At 45.1% G+C, this 21,598-nt stretch overlaps 1 protein-coding gene across 2 annotated transcripts in view; it reads right to left on the reverse strand.

Annotated features, from left to right (window-relative positions):
- The window catches only part of MTHFD1 (methylenetetrahydrofolate dehydrogenase, cyclohydrolase and formyltetrahydrofolate synthetase 1), an 84,012-nt gene that overhangs the window by 22,067 nt on the left and 40,347 nt on the right, over positions 1 to 21,598 (reverse strand). For both annotated transcript variants that reach the window (XM_050952537.1, XM_050952539.1), the window contains 8 exons: positions 20,534 to 20,707; positions 18,678 to 18,814; positions 18,269 to 18,315; positions 16,255 to 16,362; positions 16,068 to 16,142; positions 14,088 to 14,190; positions 4,102 to 4,178; positions 2,357 to 2,497 (listed from right to left, as the gene is read on the reverse strand). In XM_050952537.1, the coding sequence (XP_050808494.1) occupies positions 2,357 to 2,497; positions 4,102 to 4,178; positions 14,088 to 14,190; positions 16,068 to 16,142; positions 16,255 to 16,362; positions 18,269 to 18,315; positions 18,678 to 18,814; positions 20,534 to 20,707 (862 nt within the window). The remainder of the gene's footprint in view (positions 1 to 2,356; positions 2,498 to 4,101; positions 4,179 to 14,087; positions 14,191 to 16,067; positions 16,143 to 16,254; positions 16,363 to 18,268; positions 18,316 to 18,677; positions 18,815 to 20,533; positions 20,708 to 21,598) is intronic.

The following is a 21,598-nucleotide window of genomic DNA, read 5'->3' on the forward strand; positions in this document are numbered from 1 at the left end:
TCAGGGCAGGGGGTTGGGATGCAGAAAACGTATGGGGTGCAGCAGGGGGCTCAGGGCAGGTTCTGGCTCCAGTCCAGTGATATTTACCTTGAGCAGCTCTAGGGTGGCAGTGGCGCTAAGGCAGGTTCCCTGCCTGCCCTGGTCCCGCGCTGCTCCCAGAAGTGGCCAGCACCACGTCCCTGCGGCTCCTGGGGGGGGCAGGGCAGCTGAAGGCTCCGCATGCTGCCCTCGCCTGCAGGTAATTTCCCCAAAGCTCCCACTGGCCATGGTTCTCTGTTCCCAGCCAATGGGAACTGCGGGAGGCGCTGCCTGCAGGCGAGGGCAGCGCATGGAGCCCTCTGCCCTCCTCTCCCAGGGCCCACACGGACGTGGTGCCAGCCACTTCTGGGAGCGGCGCAGGGCTGACAATCCCGCAGCCCAGATCCGGCTCGCGGGCTGTGGTTTGCCCACCCCGTATTAGTCATTGAAGAGGGCGTTTTTGTGACTGACACCAGTTCACTAGGAACTGAACTGAGACCACTACACAGCCCTGGCAGTAACAATTTTAAGTCACTACCACCAATGACTGGATTTGAACGAGTGAGCTAAGATCCACCATCAGTCCCGAGCCTTCCAGTCTCTTTCACGGAGACAATTTTATTCTCAGCTGGATCATAGTATTCAATTATACACAAGGAGAATTTGCAATTATTAAAAAAAAAAAAAAAGACATACTGGTTCATTTAATTCCTGTTTTCATCTCACTCTGAGGTTTTGTTCGCATTTAATAGATTAAATTTAATTTTACCCAGTTGCAGAAGAAAATAATGAAAAACTGCAAACAGTATTAATGATACTGGACTGCTATATAATTCAGTGAACCCTTCGACAGTTCTAACTATTCCCCCAAACCTCTCAACTGTCTGTGTATACTACAAGGAACTTGTAGTCATTAACTTTTGCTCCAAAATTTCTTCCTAACTTTCTCAGACTTCCACACAGAACAGTGATATCATTGCTGCTGTGTGTGCCATGTCTGAAGGGCCTGGGCAGACAAGGCTCTCATTGAGTCAGCTAGAGTTCTGCCTGTGTAAGGACTATGGAGAGGTATGGAGGGCGGGGGGGGGGGGTGTCTTTACCAAATTAGCTTGTGAGACTGAGGCTGCCAAATGTATGGGGAAACACTCAAATGGCCCAGAGAAGCAGTGAGTTAGATTTGATGAGATCCCCCTACTCTGCAACAATTAGATAAAGAACAATTATAATTCAAGACTGATTTTACCCAAACTCCAGCCAGTATTAAAGCACCTCCCTGACAAAGTACTGTCTGCCTGAGTAACAAGAACGTCTGTCTCCCCCAATGAGGTTCTGAGCTAGCCAGGCCTGTTTAACTGGGAAGGTCTTGGGGACAGGAGTTGAGATTTGAAAAGCTGATTAGTGGATTTGTCACACTGCTCCCATTCCTTTCAATGGGCACTGTGTGGCTAAATGCCCTAGTGGGCTTTGAAAGCCTCAACCAGGGAATTTTCAATAAAGGGCCCCCAGTTTTGGAACTTAGTTTAATTGTCCATCTGCAGAGCACAAATTTGCTGAATGTTTGGTCACCCTGAAAATGCTATTCCACCAAGAGTTAAAGTGGGGCAGGATGGGTGGGAGAAGCCTTAATATTGAGATATTTGTGACAGTTTCTAGTTTGAGATATTGGTCCAGTAGGTGGATTGTATTTATTGGCACATTTCATAAGGGGGCCCAGTTTTCTGAAAGAGCCCACTCCAAACAAGGTGAAATAAATACAAACATATCCGAGCATCTCACTGTTGTGCTGACTGTTGTCTTCGGCAAATGAGGCTTTTGAAAGATATTGTGCCAAATTCAGCAATGACTATGTAGGCTCAGGTGGGTGTCAAAGGGACAGTGTTAGGCAATGGAGAGCGAGTGTTCTTTTAGTGGGAAAAATAGTGGACTTTTTTTTTTTTCTGCAAGGCTGTTTTCTGGAGACCCTGTACTCACTCACAAATGGCTACATTTTTGTAGGATTCACCTTAATCATAGCATTTTTTGCCATTGCATATTTCCCCATTAATTCTTAGGGCTGAAGCCTCATCTTGACATACAGGAGAGCGATCACTCACACACACACTCACACTCCCAGCTGCCCTAGAATAAAGAGGACTCTCTCTCTTCTCAGGATGAAATTTGAGCCTCATTGAAGTCAAAACTCAACTTGCAGTGAACGAGACCAGGATTTCGTCCTAGTTTTCGATAGCCTACAATCGCTCCCATGTGGAACCATCTTATTGTTTTACATCAGAGGACTTTCACTTGCAACAGGGAGAGTTTTACATATAGGGATGTAGTGATTATATGGCTCTCTTACAAGATCATCTGTAGTCACTGGCTCTCCATTCTTGCTAGAGGCTACCACCATTTTGCCCAATCGTCTTCTCATATCCCCTAGTCCATCAGTGAGTGCCAAGACTGCCATAATTTCACTTGCCACTGTGATGTCAAACTGGGCCTGTAAAAGATTAAAAAAAATAAATAAAAAAAAAAAAAGCAAAAGCAAGCAAAAAAGCATCAGAGCTGCTAAGTAGAAATTTTAGCTGCACTGAATTCTTGGAAATATATTTTTGTCATTTTAAAAGAAACATCGATAGTACCACAGCTAAGAGTGCTTAAAGTTCACAGTATTTAATTAGGATTTTTCTGCAATTTAAAGAAAAATGCACAGGCACCACAGTATTCTACGAATATCATATGAAAATGTATTTCTCTAGGCACACAAGCTAGTTAGTAATTTAGCATCAGAAATCAAGTATAAAGTTTCATGCCAGAATGTATTTTAAAGAGCAATCTAAGTAATTGGTCTCAATGCTGCAGCATGTGAAAAAACCTCTTGTAGTCTCTATAAGAAACAAAGTGCCTGGAACAGGTGTAAATGGTTATTGCTGCACTAAATTTTGTTCCGCATGGTTTTGGTTTTAGGTCTTGTAGTGGGGCGGACTGCCCCACTCCCTGGGAGAATTGGCTCCTGGGCTGGGCAGGCTCCCTGGCCTGCCACAGCCCATCAGAAAAGGGCTTATGGGGAGCCAATCAGGGCCCAGATTAGAGGGAACCAATCAGGGCCAGGCTCACCCATATATAAAGGCTGCCCAGAGCAGGAGCGGATAGTCTGTCCCAGGCCTTCGACAGGGGAAGGTCAGTCTCCAAGGGGGGAGACTAGCACCGCGGACAGCGCAGTGCTGGGCAGGCTCAGGGAGGCTAGAAGGCTCTAGCCCATAGCTGCCAGGCTGCAGACCCTGAAGGGAAGGGCCGGGCCTAGCGGGTGCAAGGGGCCGTAGGGGAAGCAGCCCAGGGAAACAGACAGAGGAGGGGAAAGAAAGAGGACAGTGAGGCTGACGCCAGAGGGTCCCTGGGCCGATACCCAGGGTAGAGGGCGGGCCTAGGTCCCCCTCCCACCTTCCTCCTTGCAGTACATCCAGCCATTGGCCATAGGGAGCGGCCATTATAGACTACGCCCGATCCCTGACAAGAGGGTTTAGGCATTGGGGTGTGTGGATGCACATGCTGGCTGGAGTGGAGGACCGCTGATCACCGATCCCCGGAAGGGGGTCCAGATGGACTAAGGGACACTGCCGGAGGGCAGTGGCCTCGAAGAGGACACTGCCGAGCAGGGAGCAACGTGGGTCCAGTGACAGCAGCGGAGAGCAGAGGGGAGAACAACGGATGGGACACCACCAGGAGGGGGCGCTCCACTGGAATCGAGCTAATTCCCGAAATCACCAGCAGGAGGCGCCGTGGGTGGTGAGTCCCAACCTGTTTACAGGTCTACACTGATCATTCCAGTCCACCATGAAACCAACATTCAGGAAAGGACTTTTTTGGTGACCAAACTTTAAAACCAAATGTGGCAGGGCTTGGGGCGGGAATTTTAACACTGCTAGGGACTCTGCTTCACATCCCCTCGCCTTCATTTGAACAGGGAGATGGCGCAACGCACGTTTGTTAAGTCCTAGGGGAAGAAACGCTCAAGAGGTGAACACTACAATTTTATTCAGGGACTGTTTTTCTCCTGCATGCTTTTCAAAGGGTTAAATGGCCCAAGAGGCAGGAACCAGTTACCGTTCGCGTGAAGCCTTTCTCTGTCGGAGACTGTCCGATAGTGATCTTCCGCAGGAACCTGTCATTTGTGTCCATCACTGCAGGGGGGGATTGCAGGGAGTAAAAAAGAAACCACCACATTAAGTTAATACGTGTGATTTCAAACTGTGAAATATCCATGCTGCCGCTCAGCACATTAGAGACGGGGTAGTGATGAAAAGGACGATACTCTTTTTAAACTAAAATAGTACTACTAGTAAATACACATAAAGCTTAAACCCATAGATCTTAAAGTTATTACTACATCTTATTTGTATTATGGTAGCGCCTAGAGGTCACAACCGAGATCAGGGGCCCACTGAATTAGGTGCTGTGCAAACACATAGTAAGAGACAATCCCCTGCCTACATAGCTTACAATTTATGCACACAAGACAAAGGAAACTGCAGTATTATAATCAAATATTAATAAAATCTAGCTCTTACATCATGCTTTTCATCCCTACATCTCAAAACATTTACAAAGGAGGTCAGTAGAATCCCCATTTTACACATGTGGAAACTGAGGCACAGAGAGGCAAAGTGACTTGTCCATGGTCACCCAGCAAGCCAGTGGCAGAGCCAGGAATATATATTCAGGTCTCCTGACTACTGGTCCAGTGTTCTATCCACTAGGCGACACTGCCGCCCCATTTTACAGGGGGAAACTGAAGCAGAGAAAGCTCAAGGGATTTGCCCAAGGTTGCACAAAGACTTTGTGGCAGAGCTAGGAATCAAATCCACAATCAAAATCACAGCCCAGTCCCTTAGGCACAAGACCATCCTTCTTTTCTAAAGGTAGCTTGACATTCTCCCTCTGGCTGTCTCATCCCCATTAGGCAACAAGAAGAGATTGGGACAATACTAACAGATGAGAGAGAGAAATAAGAACCCACAAAGAACTGCATAAAGAAATGCTCAGACACTACAATTTTAGTATCGAACAGTTCTTTTTTTCTGCATCTCGTAAGAGAACTAGGTGTGAGAAATATTCATTCAGAATTCCCTACAGACATCTTATTTCCAGCCAACTGCTTGTAAGTTTAAATGCTTCACAGTATATTGCCAATTATGTTAGTGCCATTAAGTTCTGGGAGCCAGATACGAGAAGACATTTCACTTTCCATTGCTGAGAGCTATAGGATATTCTCTGGATTCAGTCAAAGAAATCAAAATAAATCACTCCAATAAGTAACTTTTTTGGTTTGCTTTTGCTAGTAAAAATCTAACCAGTCTGCTGCACAGACCAAAGGGATCATATTTTTAAAACACGAACCTGTCTGTTGCTGATTACTCAGCTATATTTGCAAAGTGCATTCCTACAATACATCCCAAAGGACTCTACTCCTGCCTACAGGGGTATGGACTGCAAACATGAATTTGGACACAACTTGGGATCTTTAATCACACTGGTTTTAGAAACATCTCCTATAGAATGGGCATGGATTTGTGAATTCTGATCTTAGCTCCATTGTTTTGCCTTTCTGTTTCAATTTCCCCCACTTGCAAAATAAGGACAGTCAGATACTGCCACTGAAGTTGGGCTAATGGTTATTTCCAGTGAACTCACAGGTAGAGGAAGGGTACAATATCTGTACAGGGATTTGAAGATGTAAAGTGCTATAGAAAAGGGGCAGTGTTGCCTACTGAATAGAGCACCAGACTGGAACTCAGGATACCTGGATTCTATTCCCAGTTCTGCCACTTGCCTCCTGAGAGACTTTGGGCAAGTCATTTCACTTCTTCATGCCTCAGTTTCCCCATCTGTAAAATAGGGATAAGGATACTGACCTCCTTTGTAAAGTGCTTTGAGATGTATGGATGAAAAGAGCTACAGAAGAGGAGATTACTCACCTTGTGCAGTAACTGACGTTCTTCGAGATGAGTGTCCCTGTGGGTGCTCCACTCTAGGTGTCGGTGCGCCCCTGCGCCTTTGATCGGAGATTTCTGCAGCAGTACTCATACTCGGAGCGGGGGCCAGGCTCTGAGCATGCGTGGCCGGTAAAACTCTAGTGAGCATGCACGGTTGGTTCCCTCAGTTCCTTCTCTACAACGGAGGCTACCCCAACTCCGAAGTAGAGGGGAGGAGGGTGGGTAGTGGAGCACCCACAGGGACACTCATCTCGAAGAACGTCAGTTACTGCACAAGGTGAGTAACCTCCTTTTCTTCTTCGAGAGATGTCTCTGTGGGTGCTCCACTCTAGGTGACTTCGAAGCAGTGTATCTCAAGGAGGTAGGGACTTCAGGTCTGGCAGGAATGCAGTAGATAATATTGCCCTGCCTAATCGAGTGTCAGAGAGAGGGCCCTGAGTAAGGGCATAGTGTTTGACAAATGCGTGCTTGGAGGACCAAGTGGCTGCTCTACAAATGTCAGACAATGGTACTTTACGTAAGAAGGCTACAGACATAGATACAGATCTAGTGGAATGTGTTCTGATCAATGCTGGAGGTGTAACGTTTTTTATCTGATAGAGTCATATGCAATCGGAGAGCCAGTTCGAAAGTCTCTGGGTAGAGATAGCCATGCCTTTGGAGCGCTCTGCGATGGAGACAAAAAGTCTAGGAGAGTTTCTGAAGGGCTTGGTTCTGTCTAAATAGAAGGATACGGCCCTGCGCACATCAAGTGTGTGCATTGTAGCTTCGAAGGAGTTTGCATGTGGTTTCGGAAAGAAAGTTGGTAGATGTATTGGTTCATTGATATGAAATGAAGCATGAACTTTTGAAAGGAATTTTGGGTGTAGGCGTAGAGTAACTTTGTCCTTGAAGAAAAGCGTATATGGTGGATCTGCCATAAAGACTGCTATCTCACCTGCCCGCGTGGCGGAGGTAATGGCCACCAAAAAGGCTGTTTTCATCGAGAGGTGCAAGAGGGAGCAGGTGGCTAAGGGCTCAAAGGGTTGATGAGTTAAACAGGACAATACTAGGTGAAGATCCCATGGAGGGGTAGGTGGCTTAATGTCTGGATAGAGGGTTTGGAGTCCCTTCAGGAAACGCTTGGTGATGGGATGAGCGAAGACCAAGGTATTGTCAACTGTAGCATGAAAGGTTGTGATGGCAGCTAAGTGGACTCTGATGGAGCTGAAGGAAAGGCTGGATTGTTTAATGTCCAATAGATAGTCAAGTATGCAGGGAAGAAGTGCCGAGGTAGGAGACACTAGTTTAGTTGAGCACCATTTTGTGAATAGTTTTCACTTTCGGAGATAGGTGGTACGGGTGGATTGCGTTCTGCTGTGTAGAAGTACCCTCTGAACTTGGTCGGAACAGTCTAGTTCTCGTTGGGAGAACCATGCAGGTACCAGGATTTGAGATAAAGCATGGAGAGATTGGGGTGAAGAAGCCGGCCATGTTGCTGTGGTAAGAGGTTTGGGATGAGAGGCAGGGAGATCGGTGGCTGAACTGACATTCTGGTGAGGAAAAGGAACCACGGTTGTCTTGGCCATGAAGGTGCGATCAAGATCACCCTGGCACGATCCATTCGTATCTTTGAGGACCCTGTTGAGCAATGGTATTGGGGGAAATGCATAAGTTAAGTCCCGGTGTCATGAGATCATGAATGCGTCTCCGAGGGAGTGTTTGCCCAGTCCCGCCCTGGAGCAGAAATTGAGGCATTTCGTGTTTTTTGCGGTTGCGAAGAGATCAATGGTTGGGTGACCCCAAGTTCGAAATATGTTGTAAAGATTCCCTCGTCTATCTCCCATTCGTGCTCCGAAGGGAAACATCTGCTTAACTCGTCGGCAGTGGTATTCATCACCCCTGGGAGATAAGCAGCTGATATGCGGATGTGGTTCGCAAGGCACCAATTCCAGAGTTTTATGGCCTCTGAGCAAAGAGTGGGAACGAGCCCCTCCTTGTCTGTTTACGTAGAACATGCAGGCAATGTTGTCTGTCATTACGCGTACATGCTGATTCTTGATTAGTGGAAGGAAGCAGCGGCAGGCATTCCGTATAGCTCGAAGTTCTAGAACGTTTATGTGCAGGGAGGTCTCGGAGGGAGACCATAGCCCGTGGACTGTTTGGTGAGAGATGTGGGCCCCCCAGCCCGTGAGGGACGCATCAGTCGCCATCATCAGAGTTGGGGGAGTCTGGAGGACGGGGACTCCAGAGCAGAGGTTGTAGGGGACTGTCCACCATATATGAGAGTCTTTGACTCGGTAAGGTATGGCCAATTGTTTGTTTAGTGAGTGCGCATTTGGTTTGTAAACCGTCGGCAGCCAAGCCTGGAAGCACCTCATGTGGAGATGTGTGTTCTGGACCATGAAGGTGCACGAGGCCATGTGCCCTAGTAGTTGGAGGCAGTCTCGGGCAGTGACCCGTGGGCTGTTGCGAAGTCTTGTAGCCAGCAGTTTTATGGTATTGAATCGGTCGGGTGGGAGAGATGCCAGTCCGGTTGTGGAGTTGAGGCTCGCTCCTATAAACTCCAGGTGCTGGGTAGGACTTAATGTGGATTTGCTTTCGTTTATTTGCAGGCCCAGGGATTGGAAGCACTCGATGGTGATATGTTTGAAGCGGAGGGCCTCGTCAAACGTGGAGGCCTTCAGGAGGCAATCGTCAAGGTAAGGGAATATTATGACTCCTTTTTTCCTGAGGTAGGCAGTAACTACTGTTAGGAGCTTGGAGAAAAATTGAGGGGCAGTAGAAAGACCGAATGGTAGAACTCTGTATTGGAAATGCGTTGAGCCGAGGGTAAAACGAAGAAAACGTCTGTGGGCCGGGTGGATAGTGACGTGAAAGTAGGCGTCTTGTACGTCGAGGGCTGAAAACCAATCGCCCTGCTCCAGGGCTGGAATTATGGTGGTGAGAGTAACCATCTTGAACTTTTGTTTTTTGACAAATTTGTTGAGCCTCCTGAGGTCAAGGATCGGTCGCCATCCTCCAGTTTTCTTTTCTGTTAAGAAATAAGGGGAGTAGAACCCTTTCCCCTTGTGGCATTCGGGCACAAATTCGATAGCACCCAGGTGAAGGAGATGTTGTACTTCTTGCTGGAGGTGTGGCTCGTGAGAGGTGTCCCTGGAGAGGGACGGGGAGGGTGGGAGGTAAGGAGAGGAAGGGGATAGAACACCCAGTTGTGATGACCTCTAGAACCCACTTGTCGGTGGTAATATTCTGCCATTGGTGCAAAAATGGCTGTAGGCGGTGTCCAAAGATAGTTGTAGGCAGTGCATATGCTGAAGTTGGGACGATGTTTACGAGACCCTCGACCAAAGGTTCAAATCCGCTTATTAGTTGGAGGAAGTTGGGGCATTCCAGAAGAATTGGGGCGACGCCGCTGGTATCTGGATCTCTGGCGTTGGTGGTATTGTTGATCCTGAGATCTTGGGAAATGCTGAGTATATGGGGGGTAGTGTGGATGGTGGTAAAGTTGATATCTGTACCGTCGCCTTCTGGTTGTAGGGGTTTGGATGCCTAAGCATCGAAGAGTTGCCCTTGAGTCCTTCACTGAGTGGAGCACCTCATTAGTGGTGGAAGCAAAGAGTTTATCACCATCGAAAGGCAGATCCTCTATGGTGCTCTGAACCTCACAAGGAAAGAGGGAAGAGGAGAGCCATGAACCTCGGTACATGACCACCACCATAGCAGTGGATCTTGCTGCGGTATTGGCTGAATCCAGAGCTGCTTGAAGAGCCATGCGTGATATGATTTGGCCCTCGGAAACTAAAGCTGTAAACGGTTTCTTGTAGTCTGGAATGTGTTCAATGAAGTCCATGAACTTGTTATAGTTTCTATGGTCGTACTTTGCCAGAATTGCGGTATAACTGGCAATTCGAAATTGTAAGGTTGAAGAGGCATACACTTTGCGACCCAGCAGGTCTAAGCGTTTGCTTTCCTTGTTGGCTGGGGTATGGCGGAAATACTGTTGTTTGTTCCTTTGACTGGCTGCGTCCACTACCAGTGAGTTTGGCGCAGGATGTGAGAAAAGGAATTCAGAGCCATTAGAGGGATGAAGTATTTACGGTCCGCTTGTTTGCAGGTAGGCTGGCTTGTGGCTGGAGCCTGCCAGATGGACTTAGCAGGTTCCAGAAGGGCTGCATTAATTGGTAATGCCAGTCTGGATGAAGAAGAGGGTTGCAGGATGTCCGTTAACTCATGTTGTTGGTCCGGTACTTCCTCTAGATTGATTCTAAGCTCACTGGCAACCCTTTTAAAGAGATCCTGGAATTTCGAAAAATCGTCTGAGGGCGGTAGATGGGAGGGAAGTAATGCTTCTTCAGGCATTGCTTCAGTTTGTACTTCAGTTGTACTGGGTCAGGAGCAGGAGTTAATTGATCCTGAGAATGGGAGGGTGCCGCCAAGTGAGTCATATGATTTGGACGTTCGCGTCTCGTCTGATTGGAACAGCGGGCGTGCTGCCGAGGGAAAGATGCCCATGGGGCCCAATACTGCCATGGTGGTGGAAAAGGCATAGGTGGTGCCATCCAGGGGTTAACACACCAGGAGGCAGGGTCTCGAGGGTGGTCTGAGACAATTTTCCTGTGCCAGCAGGTGACAGGACTCCGAGGATGGAATTCTGATTGTATTGGAACATCACCCTGTAGTTCAGACTCCTCCTCAGTGGAGGAAGGCTGTTTGGACCCTGAATCATTTGTAAGGGAGAAGCAGTCTTTAAGGAAGGGCGATTGCAGCGTAGGTGACACTAGGAGGTCACTTGACTGGGTAAACTGCAGCGCTGAGGCAGCTGAAGGTGAAGGCTGATAGAATTGCTGTGAAGGAACCTGGGCTTGCACCAGAGTTCTTAGTCTTGGCTTCATGCCAAGTAGCACTGTTAATGCCGGTGCTGTAGTTGTGCTGTGCTATTAATAGTAGGCTGCGGTGCCTCGGGGGAGGGGGCCTGATTTGTGGGCACTGTGTTCATCATGGTGCCAATAGGTGCCATAATTGAGGCAGGCAACTGAAAGCCTGTTGCCTTGGCACTGGAGCCTCGCGCTGCCGCTGAAAGCACAGGCGGGTTTAACGCGGTACCAGAGGAGCCCGGCTCATCGAAAGTGCTCAGGCAGGGGAGCACCGGTAAGGAGACTGTGGATCTGACTGGAGAAGGTTTGTGTCTAAGGGCTTCTTTTGAATTTGGCAGAAGGTGTCCTCGTTTTGCTGCTTTCTTCTGCTTTTTAGAAGTGGGAGAGCTGTGGTGGTGAGCGGAGGCAAGAATCCGCGCCAAGGTCTGAGGCAGACCCTAGGGATTTTTGAAGTAAAATAAGTTTAAGTTTTATCTCCCTGTCCTTTCTCGCTCTGGAGCTTAGTTTAGTGCAGTAAGCACACTTTTGGGGAATATGGGTCTCCCCCAAACATTTTATGCACTGTGAATGTCCATCGGAGAGAGGGATAGCGTCCTTACAGGAGGAGCAGCGCTTAAAGCCTGTGGAGCCAGGCATATTTGAAGCGGCTGAGAGAACAATTTTTTTTTTTTAAACGGTAGAAAAAAGGTAGGTAACACTAACTAACAACTAACTAACTAAGAAACTGTCTAACTACAAGTTATTTTAAGATGAGGAAAGAAATTCTTTAAAGAGTCTGCTGAGCTCCGTCTCAAGCCGGGGACGGTAGAGAAGGAACTGAGGGAACCAGCCGCGTATGCTCACTAGAGGTATACTCAGAGCGGGGGCCAGGCTCTGAGCATGCATGGCCGCTATGAGTACTGCTGCAGAAATCTCCGATCAAAGGCGCAGGGGCGCACCGACACCTAGAGTGGAGCACCCACAGGGACATCTCTCAAAGAAGAACAGCTAGGTATTGTTATGTAAATGCTAAGTATGATTATTTTGGGGGATTGAGCCAGTGAGTGATTTAAAATTTATTTAAAATTTTGTAAAGCCTTTGTAAAAACTAAATTGCATTACAAATTTTCAATCTTAATATAAAGTTTATAAAGAAAATGCATTTTTTAAAAACCCTGTCACTATTGGTAGGGTGCCTTATTTGTAGATCACAGAACTGCCATAGGTAAAAAACCAAAACAACACTGAAAATTAAATCAGCAAGCAAGCACACAGCTCTACTCAAGCACACACTATTGACTTCAAATGACTTGTGGGCCTAAAGTTAAACTTGTGGGCCTAAAGTGAATAAAGTGTTTACAACATCAGGGTCTAAATTTGTATTTTTATTAAAAACTTTGAGTGGTGTGTAATGTTTGGGAACATAAAGCAAAATTGCTTCAGTGTTAAAAATCAAGTCAATTTAGACTTTCAATACGTTGATGCTGTCAACTTGTGGTATATACATAAGCGGATTTTTTAAAAAACCAACAAAAAAAACCAATTAACTTATTCGAAGCATTTCAGCTTTCTTAGACTTATGGAAGTTCAATATTTCAGAAAATAGGGTAGGTTGCAAATATAGCACAGGATGTTTGCTTGTTAATTTTGTGATTGAATTTGTACTGTTCTCCCACTACGATGTTAATGAATTTCTGGACTTGCCTTTTTAGTATAGATAATAAAACTTCTTAGTTCCTAACTGTAGTAGAATTTCAGATTTTACATAGACACTATTTCTACCAAGGCCTGATCTACACATACATTTTTGTTGGTATAACTATTTCAACTAGATTTTTGTTTTTTAACCGTGATGGTTATACCAATACAAGCCCTAATGTGGCTCCAGTAATACCAGCATAAAGGTACCTTATATTATTATAGCTTTTTCCTGTACAAGAAGTGGAATAAAGTAGACTGCTATAAGCATGTTCAGCTAGACCAGTATAGTAAAACCATTACAACATGTGTGTTGACAAGGCCTAATTAAAGAAACAAGTACAAAAAACACACTTCAGCATTGTAAGGTTATAAAACGGGAAGAAAATAAAGAACTGGAAACACGAACATTTTAAAAATCTGATTTTTTAAAAAAATGAACATTTTAAATTAAATTTTGTAAAATACCAAAGATTTTATAGTTATTTAAATCATGATTTTTATCCACCATGGTTCGAACTACAATTTAAATGCTCAACAGACAACATTATTTTCCTAGTGGGATGCCACAGACAGAAGAAGTTTAACATTCACTTCAGAAAAGTTATTCAGGCTGAATTACTGTTACTTGAACATTTCTTGCAATAAATAATTAAATACAGAGAGTTAAGCCATCTGTTCCAAGCTATTCTAGAGGGAGTGAAGGTTCAAACAATGCTGTTTCTGACATTAAAAATCACTGTTTTAATTAATCAGATATCATTTCTCGCTGGCAGCTGTAACTGAACCAACTAGGATAGTAGTGAAATCAGCCAATGAAAAGGTTTAAAATCTGCTAACAGAATGACCGGATTAAGTTCTACCACACAGCAAACACAGAGCAAAGAAGTGAAATTAATGGATTGAGACAGAAAAAATAAGAGACAGTGGGGCAGCTTCACAGCTGGTGTCCGTCACCAGAGTGAGCTGAGGACCAGACCCACTCATCAGTAATGCAAATGCTGAAGCTGAAAGCCTTGTTGGAGTTCTGTAAGGAAGTAACAGTACCACATCTGCCCTAGGGACTTACCAGCATAGTATCTGAGCACCTCACAGTCTTTAATGCATTTATCCCCACAACACCCATGTGCAAGACACCTTTGGTAATCTGGCCCCAAGCAACTTGCCCATGGTCACGCAGGAAGTTGGTGTCAGAGCACAGAAGTGAACCTGGGTGCTCCCAAGTGCCAGGACGGAGCTCTTAAGAACTTCCCTTCTTCTCAGTGTGGGGAAGACACGGCAGCTAACCAGGCCTGCCAACCTTTGTATTCTCTCACTGAGCTACTGGCAAAGTCTGAAATACAGCTTTGTAGCAATTAACTACATCTCAAGATTCAAGTCATCTGTGTCAGCTGCTCTAGGACTGAGACTGAAATAAAAGCCCAAAGAGTGAATCTAGCCTACTGAGCGTGCACAATGTCAGACCCCCATGTTTTGCCAGTAAACACAGCTCCCTGTAGGTTTACAACTCCTCTTTTCACACATTTGTCATATCCGTCAGTTCAGCTGTCTATTGCTCTGGTACCTCTTTGCCATGTTATGGTGGCTGGATCAATATCCAATCTCACAAATTTTTTTCTCTCTTCATCCGTCAATGTCCCAGGGTCAGTTTTCTCAATACCCAATTTCTAGGGGGAGGAAAGGGGAAAAATAAATAGTCAAAAGGTTGAAGGAAATGAATCTTTATTAAAATGATGAGTCTTCATGCAGCAGGTTTTCCCATTTTCAGTAATAAAAGGAGGGAGAGGGTGCCACTATAGAGCTACTTTTCCCTGCATAAAGCAGCAGTAGAGAATCTGTTTTCTGAAGCACAGAGTGCTATTAGGCAATTGCAAATTCTGTCAGAGGGAAATGCACATAATACAGTCCCTCCCACCAGAGCGGGTGTCAAATGTCAACACAGGTACAAGACAGCCAGCAACATTTTAAAGAGGAAGGGAAGCCCCCTCCATCAGCATCCCTAAGAAATCATGCAAAGCTTTACCTTATGTGGCAGGTTCTAACCACAAGTCTCATCTGTTTACACTGGATTTCTCATTACTTGGCCTGCAGCCACTGCACAATGCCATAAGTATTAAAACACTGCTTCCTCAGCATGCTAGATACAGTGCACAAAGGAGGCATTAAACAATTCAGTCACAAGACAGTTAACATCCCAGAAAGTGCTGCCTGAAGACCAGGAACTTATTGAAGATAGGCAATTTGCCAAGATGCCTAACTGAAAGAGGCATTATCTCATGGAGTCCAATTCACATGTAAGCTTAGAAATGAGTGAAGCGATGGAACTGATTTAGGAACAGCAAGCATTTTATTTATACAGCACAGCCCTATGTGTCCCCAGAAGAGAGCCAAGAGGGACAGGTTCTCCTCTGTCGCTCTCCTGAGCACCAGGGGTTCTCAGAGCCAGCAGGACTCTCCTTTTGCCAGTTTTAGCATCCTCTTCACACCTCCACATTATAGCCAGCAGCGCTGTGGCAGCAGAGGACTGGTAAGGGCTCCCTGCAGAGCCTGTCAGTAACACTCCATATAATAGGCCTGAGTGCTTGATGTGACATAGCCCAGCAAAGGAGGAGAGACTGAAACAGGCAATCAAACATGAGTATCACATGGTGGAGACATTACAGCCAGTTAACGATACAAAGATGTAGAGTCCCCACAATCAGACTGTTGTTCTTGCCCTCCCAATGGACACCTGTTCTGGATGTACAACGTAAAAGTAGTTGTGCAATTCTGAGTGCCTCAGGCTATGTTAATAGGAAGGCCAACTGATAAACCAGCAGACAACTCCAATAACTTCCTCTGAACCTACCTACCACCTAGATGATCTTGTTCCTACTGTGAAATGGAATTGCTAGTGACCAGGAACACACGCTGGCCCATGTTTTTTTTGCTGAGCATTAGACAAACGATGCCATTTGCATCCCAAGTTCTAGTCATTGAAATGATCATTGAACAGCTGTGTGCCTAGATGAGTATTCAATGGAGTATTTTTCCATGTAAAAACTGACACACAGAATGTAAAAATAAAGCACATCTCTCCTTTTTTGCTCAGTTTGTATTAAAATACAACTTCCAGTCGCTCACGTTCAGAAGGCTGTGGTTTTGTGTTCACTGCCACAATAAATACCACAGCAAGAAACGTTCATCTTCAGTCATGACTATGTATTTGAAGGAGGTCCTTGGGGCAAGGACTATTTATTTCTGACTTATGCTGCATCAAGGACACTGAAATAACAGTAGATTATTTATAAGGGGCCCTTGTTTCTTCCTAATTTACTTGTAGTTTACTTATTCACTGAATAGTGTATAAAGTTAGACTGAAACCTCTTCAAGGACAGGGCTGTGACATGTCTTTAACTGGATTGTGGGGTAATGCATTTTTGCATGCTGCATAAATAAATACCAACACACAGATCAATGCAAGAGTTTTGTAATTTATCTTTTCACAGGGTAAAGAGGACGCATACAGAACAGCACTAGAAACCTAACAGGCTGATCAACTCACCTGCAGTCTTCGGATCTGAATATCAGAGAACTTCCTAACACCACTGATCGAAGGCACCAAGCGGGTATAAAGAGCCTTGAAGAATGAGATACAATTAGCAGCTGCAGGGTATCCAAAAAATCTTGGTAAAATAGACTGTGTTCAACACAACACAGAACAGAACAGAATCAACCACGTCATCTCTTACCTGATCAGACTGAGTTTGCTCGTGGAACATGCGAGCATCGATAGCTGCAGCTACTAGGTTATTGGCTGCTGTGATGGCGTGGATGTCACCTGTCAGGTGAAGGTTAAACTATAGGAAAAAATGGACATCAGTTATTTCACTCTTCTTTTACTTTTTCTTTTTTTTTTTTTGGTAGTTTGTTATAGCCAGATGGAAAGTGAAATATTAATAGCAATGTTACCGGGGGAGTGGTGGGGGGAAATTGTTCTGTGCAATGTGTGGAACAGAAGATGGAATTTGTCTAAAACAGAAACATGCCACCCCCACATTTATGTCATTTTACAAACTTCCTGGACGAAGTGTTCAAAATGAATTTCTCATAGAAAAGTCAGTTCCCCCAGCTCTGCCAGGATCACACAGACGATGGAAAAACATGGCTATACTGCTTTGTTGTTACCTTCATTTCAGACACATGATCTGATTTGTGCAGCATAGTGGGATTAGAGGTTAGGATTTATAGCTGCTTCTTCTGGGCTTAGCATATAAAAATGGAGGTGGGGGGAGAAGGGGATGCAGTTAGGGAAATTATGCATAGCAGGAGTGAAATGAAGAAGGGAGATGGTGTTAGAGAAGTCAGAAGATATGACAGCAAGAGCCACAAAATCTTAATCCCATAGACTCCGGAAACCTCAATTATTAAGGCCTTAAAATGGACAGACGGCTGAAAAACAGAGTAACTGACACTGGATAGCCATGTACTAATCACCAGAGCCAATCTTATTCTAATACACAAATATGTGCAATTGCTTATTGCCTTATTTTGCACCTCTCGTTTTAATGTTCTCTACTGGCTAAATTCTTCCTCGGCTGGAGATTGCTTGCAAAAGGTATCCACCAATATCTCAGAGCCTGTACTGTGATGAATAGCTCCATGGACTTGCAATTTTTTTTTAAATAAAATCATGTTTTGATTTAAAAAACCCCCCCAAGATTAGAACTGGTCTTAATACCACAGAGGTCAGAGACAGATCTTACCTATCTAGTCTGTTTTCCTGTCACAGCAGGATTGTCCCTCATTATTTTATATGTTTTGGCCAGTCTAGTTAAATGTCCCAAGTGACTGGGCTTCCACAGCTTCCATTGGGAGATTATTTTTCCTTCCTTGAATTCACTAACATACCCCTTGGCACTATGCTAATTAAATCTTTGCCTGCTTTCACATTTACATCTTTTGTGGACCGGAGACATGAATCTTTCCCTATAGTCCCCTTATCAATTCTGCTGATCTTCCTTGAATGCCTTCCAATGTGTCACTCTATTTCTAGCTCAAAGAGCAAATAGCATATTCTATGTGCAGTAACACAAGAGACATTGTCTTCTAACTCCATGCCCTATGAAGTTATGTGTATGGATGCAGCCTCTCCCTGCCCCCCTGCCAATAAACAAACAAATCATATTACCTTTGCCACTGCCATATCGCATTGCATATTCCTGTCTAATCTGCTGGCCACTAGCACTGCTACGTTTTGGCCTTACTGCTTTCCAAGTTTCCCTTACCCATTGTATATTAATAATCAGACATAATTATGTAGAAGTAGCACACAGAAATAGTCTGTTCCTGAGATTGTAAACAGTCATTGACAGTGCTACTGAACGCTCTTCCCCCTTAGATCTAAAAGTGCTTTGCAAAGGAGGGCCATTGTTACCCCCATGCTACAGATGAGAAATTGAAGCATATAGAATTAAAATGATTTGCTTATGGTCGCGCAGTGAATCAGTAGTAGAAATGGCAAGGCAACTGAGTTCTCCTGATTCCTAGTACTATACCCTATCCACTGATCCACGCAGCCTTCCATTTAAAACAATGGAAGATTAACTCCCTCTGTCCTTAAAATATCTTTGCTGAAAGAAGGTCAATACCCATTCTCAGACTTTGATCTCACTAAAAACAAGATTTCCAAGAAATTAACTGACTACAGCAGCTCTCACCAGGGTTGAACATTACACACTCAATAAGGTCTTGTGTCAAAATTACCTCCTCCATGGGGATAACCTGCGAATATCCACCACCTGCAGCTCCACCTATAAAAAGGCATAGAATGAAGTAATGAAACCATGCTGACTAATGCCTCCTTAGCTTTGAGCGCATTTGCTTAGCCATTTTTAAAATGTCTTTATTATTGAACAAGTATGACTGAAATCCAGCACATCATTTAGTGTGAGTGCATCCAAAACTTGCTTTCTTTCTAAAGAAATTAGATTATCTCCCCACATGTATGTGTAACTCTAAATGACCTCAGTGGGGATTACGCACCTCTACACAGAAACAGAAAACACTCTATCAAGAATTGAAATTTCTAGAACACCCATCGGCTGAATGTGCCTTTCCTGCTGCTCTTCCATCCAGCATGAACGGCGATCAATATGATGCTGCCAAGTCATACCTTTTATGCCAAAGGTTGGTCCCTGAGAAGGCTGTCGGACACAGGCAAACACATTTAGCTTGAGATGTGCTCCTAAGGCCTGAGCCAGGCCTATCGTAGTGGTGCTTTTCCCTTCTCCTAGGGGTGTAGGTGTTATGCTGCAATACACAACACAGGATATGCAATAGAATACTTGAGACCAAGAACTTAGCAAGATTCAAAATGGGATTGGATGTTTAATGGATGACAAAGAATATGCAGAGTAAACGCTAAAACGTATTTTGGAAGGGGTATAAGACCTCATGCTTCAGTGCTCAAGACAGCCTCTTATAGTCAGAGTTCAGGATGAGTCCTAGAGCTTGTCTACACTGGTGCAGACCAGAGGGGTGTAAATTTTCATTGACACGAGTGTGTCGTGAACTAACTGGCCTGTGTGCACCCTGCTGGTGAATACTAGAAGTACAGGAACTCCTCACTTAATGTTGCAGTTATGTTCCTGAAAAATGCAACTTCAAGCAAAATGATGTTAAGCAAATCCAATTTCCCCACAAGAATGAATGTAAATGAGGGGGATAGGTTCCAGGGAATTTTTTTCACCAGATTTTTTTTTCTTTCTCTTTCTCTTTCTCTCTCTCTTTCTCTCTCTCTCTCTCTCTCTCTATATATATATATATATATACATACACACACACACACACACACAGAGTATAAGTTTTAAACAAACAATTTAATACTGGTACACAGTGATGATGATTGTGAAGCTTGGTTGAGGTGGAGGAGTCAGACGGTGGGATATTTCCCAGGGAATGCCTTACTACTAAATGAACTAACAATTGACTGAGCCCTCAAGGGTTAACTCTCACAACACTCTACAAGGCAACAGGAAAGGAGGGAGGGCAGACAGGGACACAAACCCTGTGTGTGAGAGAAAATGCGCACTTCTCCTTTAAGTAGCTGACCCCAGGCTGAAGTACACTGCCTTGTTAATTAAATAAGCTTGCTGAGAGGGCAGCTACTGCCTAGAAGCTACCTCCCTCCATCACGTGTCCCCCTCAACCCCCCCACAGCTCTGTGGAAGATGGGGTAAGCGGGTTGCAGGAGCAGGGGGAGACACCCTGACATTTGCCCCCTTCCCCCTTCCCCTGCACAGCAAGCAGGAGTTTCTGGGAGCAGCTCCAAGGCAGAGGGCAGGAGCAGCACATGGCAGCGTGGGGAGGGACAGCTGCTGCACAGGGAACTTAGGGGAAGCTGATAGGGGGGCTGCTGGTCTACCCCAGTTCCAACCACCCACCAGCTAGCTGCAACCGGCTGCTCTTCCTGCAAGCAGTGGACAAAACAGGCAGCTGCCAAACGATGTTAGAAGGGAGCATTGCACAACTTTAAACGAGCATGTTCCCTAATTGATCAGCAACTTAATACTGAAACAACGTTAACTGGGACAACTTTAAGTGAGGAGTTATTGTACCTTAGTGTGTACTGACACAGTCTCATTTCAAACAGTACTATGTTAACATGCACTAGGGAACTTCTACTGCTCACCAGCAGGGTGCACACAGTCCAGTTAATTCATACTAACATGTCACACACTAAAATTTACACCCCTCTGGTGTGGGCAAATGCAAGGTGCAGACAAGCCCCAAGTGTGAAGCCAGTTTATCCTACTGCAGCAGTTTTACACCACCCTTTGAAGCCTCTAGTGCCAGCCACCGTCAGACAGGATACTGAACTAGATGGACTCTGGGTCCGATCCAATTCCTATAGATTGCTCCAAGTTGCCTCCAACATTCTTAAAACTGTAGGGCAAAGCAACAAGGCTCCAAAACCCTCCCTCAGAAATTCTACACCCCAATATCACCTTTAAGGAAGGAACAACCTACCCTGTTACGACAACATATTTGCCATCTGGCTGGTCCTTCAGGCGTTTGAGAGTTGACAGCAGGACTTTGGCTTTGGTCTGACCGTAGAGCTCCACCTCCTCGGAGAGCAAGCCAACTTCTCTAGCGAGATGACCAATGCGCTTGGGTACGCAAGATCGAGATACCTCAATGTCACTTTAAGAAAAGAGGTAGGTGAATCAAATTTGCTGAAGCATGAAACTGCCTTCTTCCTGACAGGTATAGCCCACAGGCACCCAACGCAGGATTTAAAAACTGAAATCTCTAAGCTTTACAGCTAAAGAAGTCAATCTGCCCAAAGAAGTCCTCTCAGCCCATTGTAGTATGGGTAAGGGCATCTCCCAAGTCAGCTTTGCTACTGATGCCTGTTACTTGGGAATTTTCTAGTCTTTCCTGGGACATTTCAAACACTTCCAAGTGTTTGTTATTAGCAGGAGCTGTAACTCAACAACTCTTATCTCAAGGTGCTCTTGTTCTCAGACTTCAGCTCTCCCAAGGCAAAGAAAGGCATCTTGTTACTTGCTGCTTCAGCCATTATGCATCTAACTGGCCCTAGCAATCTCTGGCTTGCAGGAGGGCTGAGAAGATTAGCGTTTGTACAGAGCTTTGAGGCCTTGATTCAGGAAAATATTTAAGTCCCACTGAAGTCCATCAATGTGACGTATGGCCATACATAATACTTTGCTGAACTGGGGTCTCCATGTGTAAATGGCTACATAGGTGTAGTAGTACTGCTCTGTGGCGGCATCACTGCCCTTAAAAGCAGCTTGCCATTATCATACAATTATCCATATTTTAAAAACTACGATGTTGCCACCTGCATATTGGCCCAGCACCATAAATTGCATTGTTGTACACAACGAGGTCTCTGTCCTGGAGCATGATGTGTGTCCGTCTGGAGCCCTGATGCCACCGATGGGGCTCAGACAGGCAAAGGAGCCTGATCGCACATGTCATTCTGCAGGATTGGACTGGAATGCTTTCCTCTGCAAAATGCTGGGAATTTTAAAAATGAGAATGAACTCAAGTAGTCACCCTCTTACCTAC

The sequence above is a fragment of the Gopherus flavomarginatus genome, chromosome 5 (genome assembly GCF_025201925.1).
Source record: "Gopherus flavomarginatus isolate rGopFla2 chromosome 5, rGopFla2.mat.asm, whole genome shotgun sequence".
NCBI classification, from domain to species: Eukaryota; Metazoa; Chordata; order Testudines; family Testudinidae; genus Gopherus; species Gopherus flavomarginatus.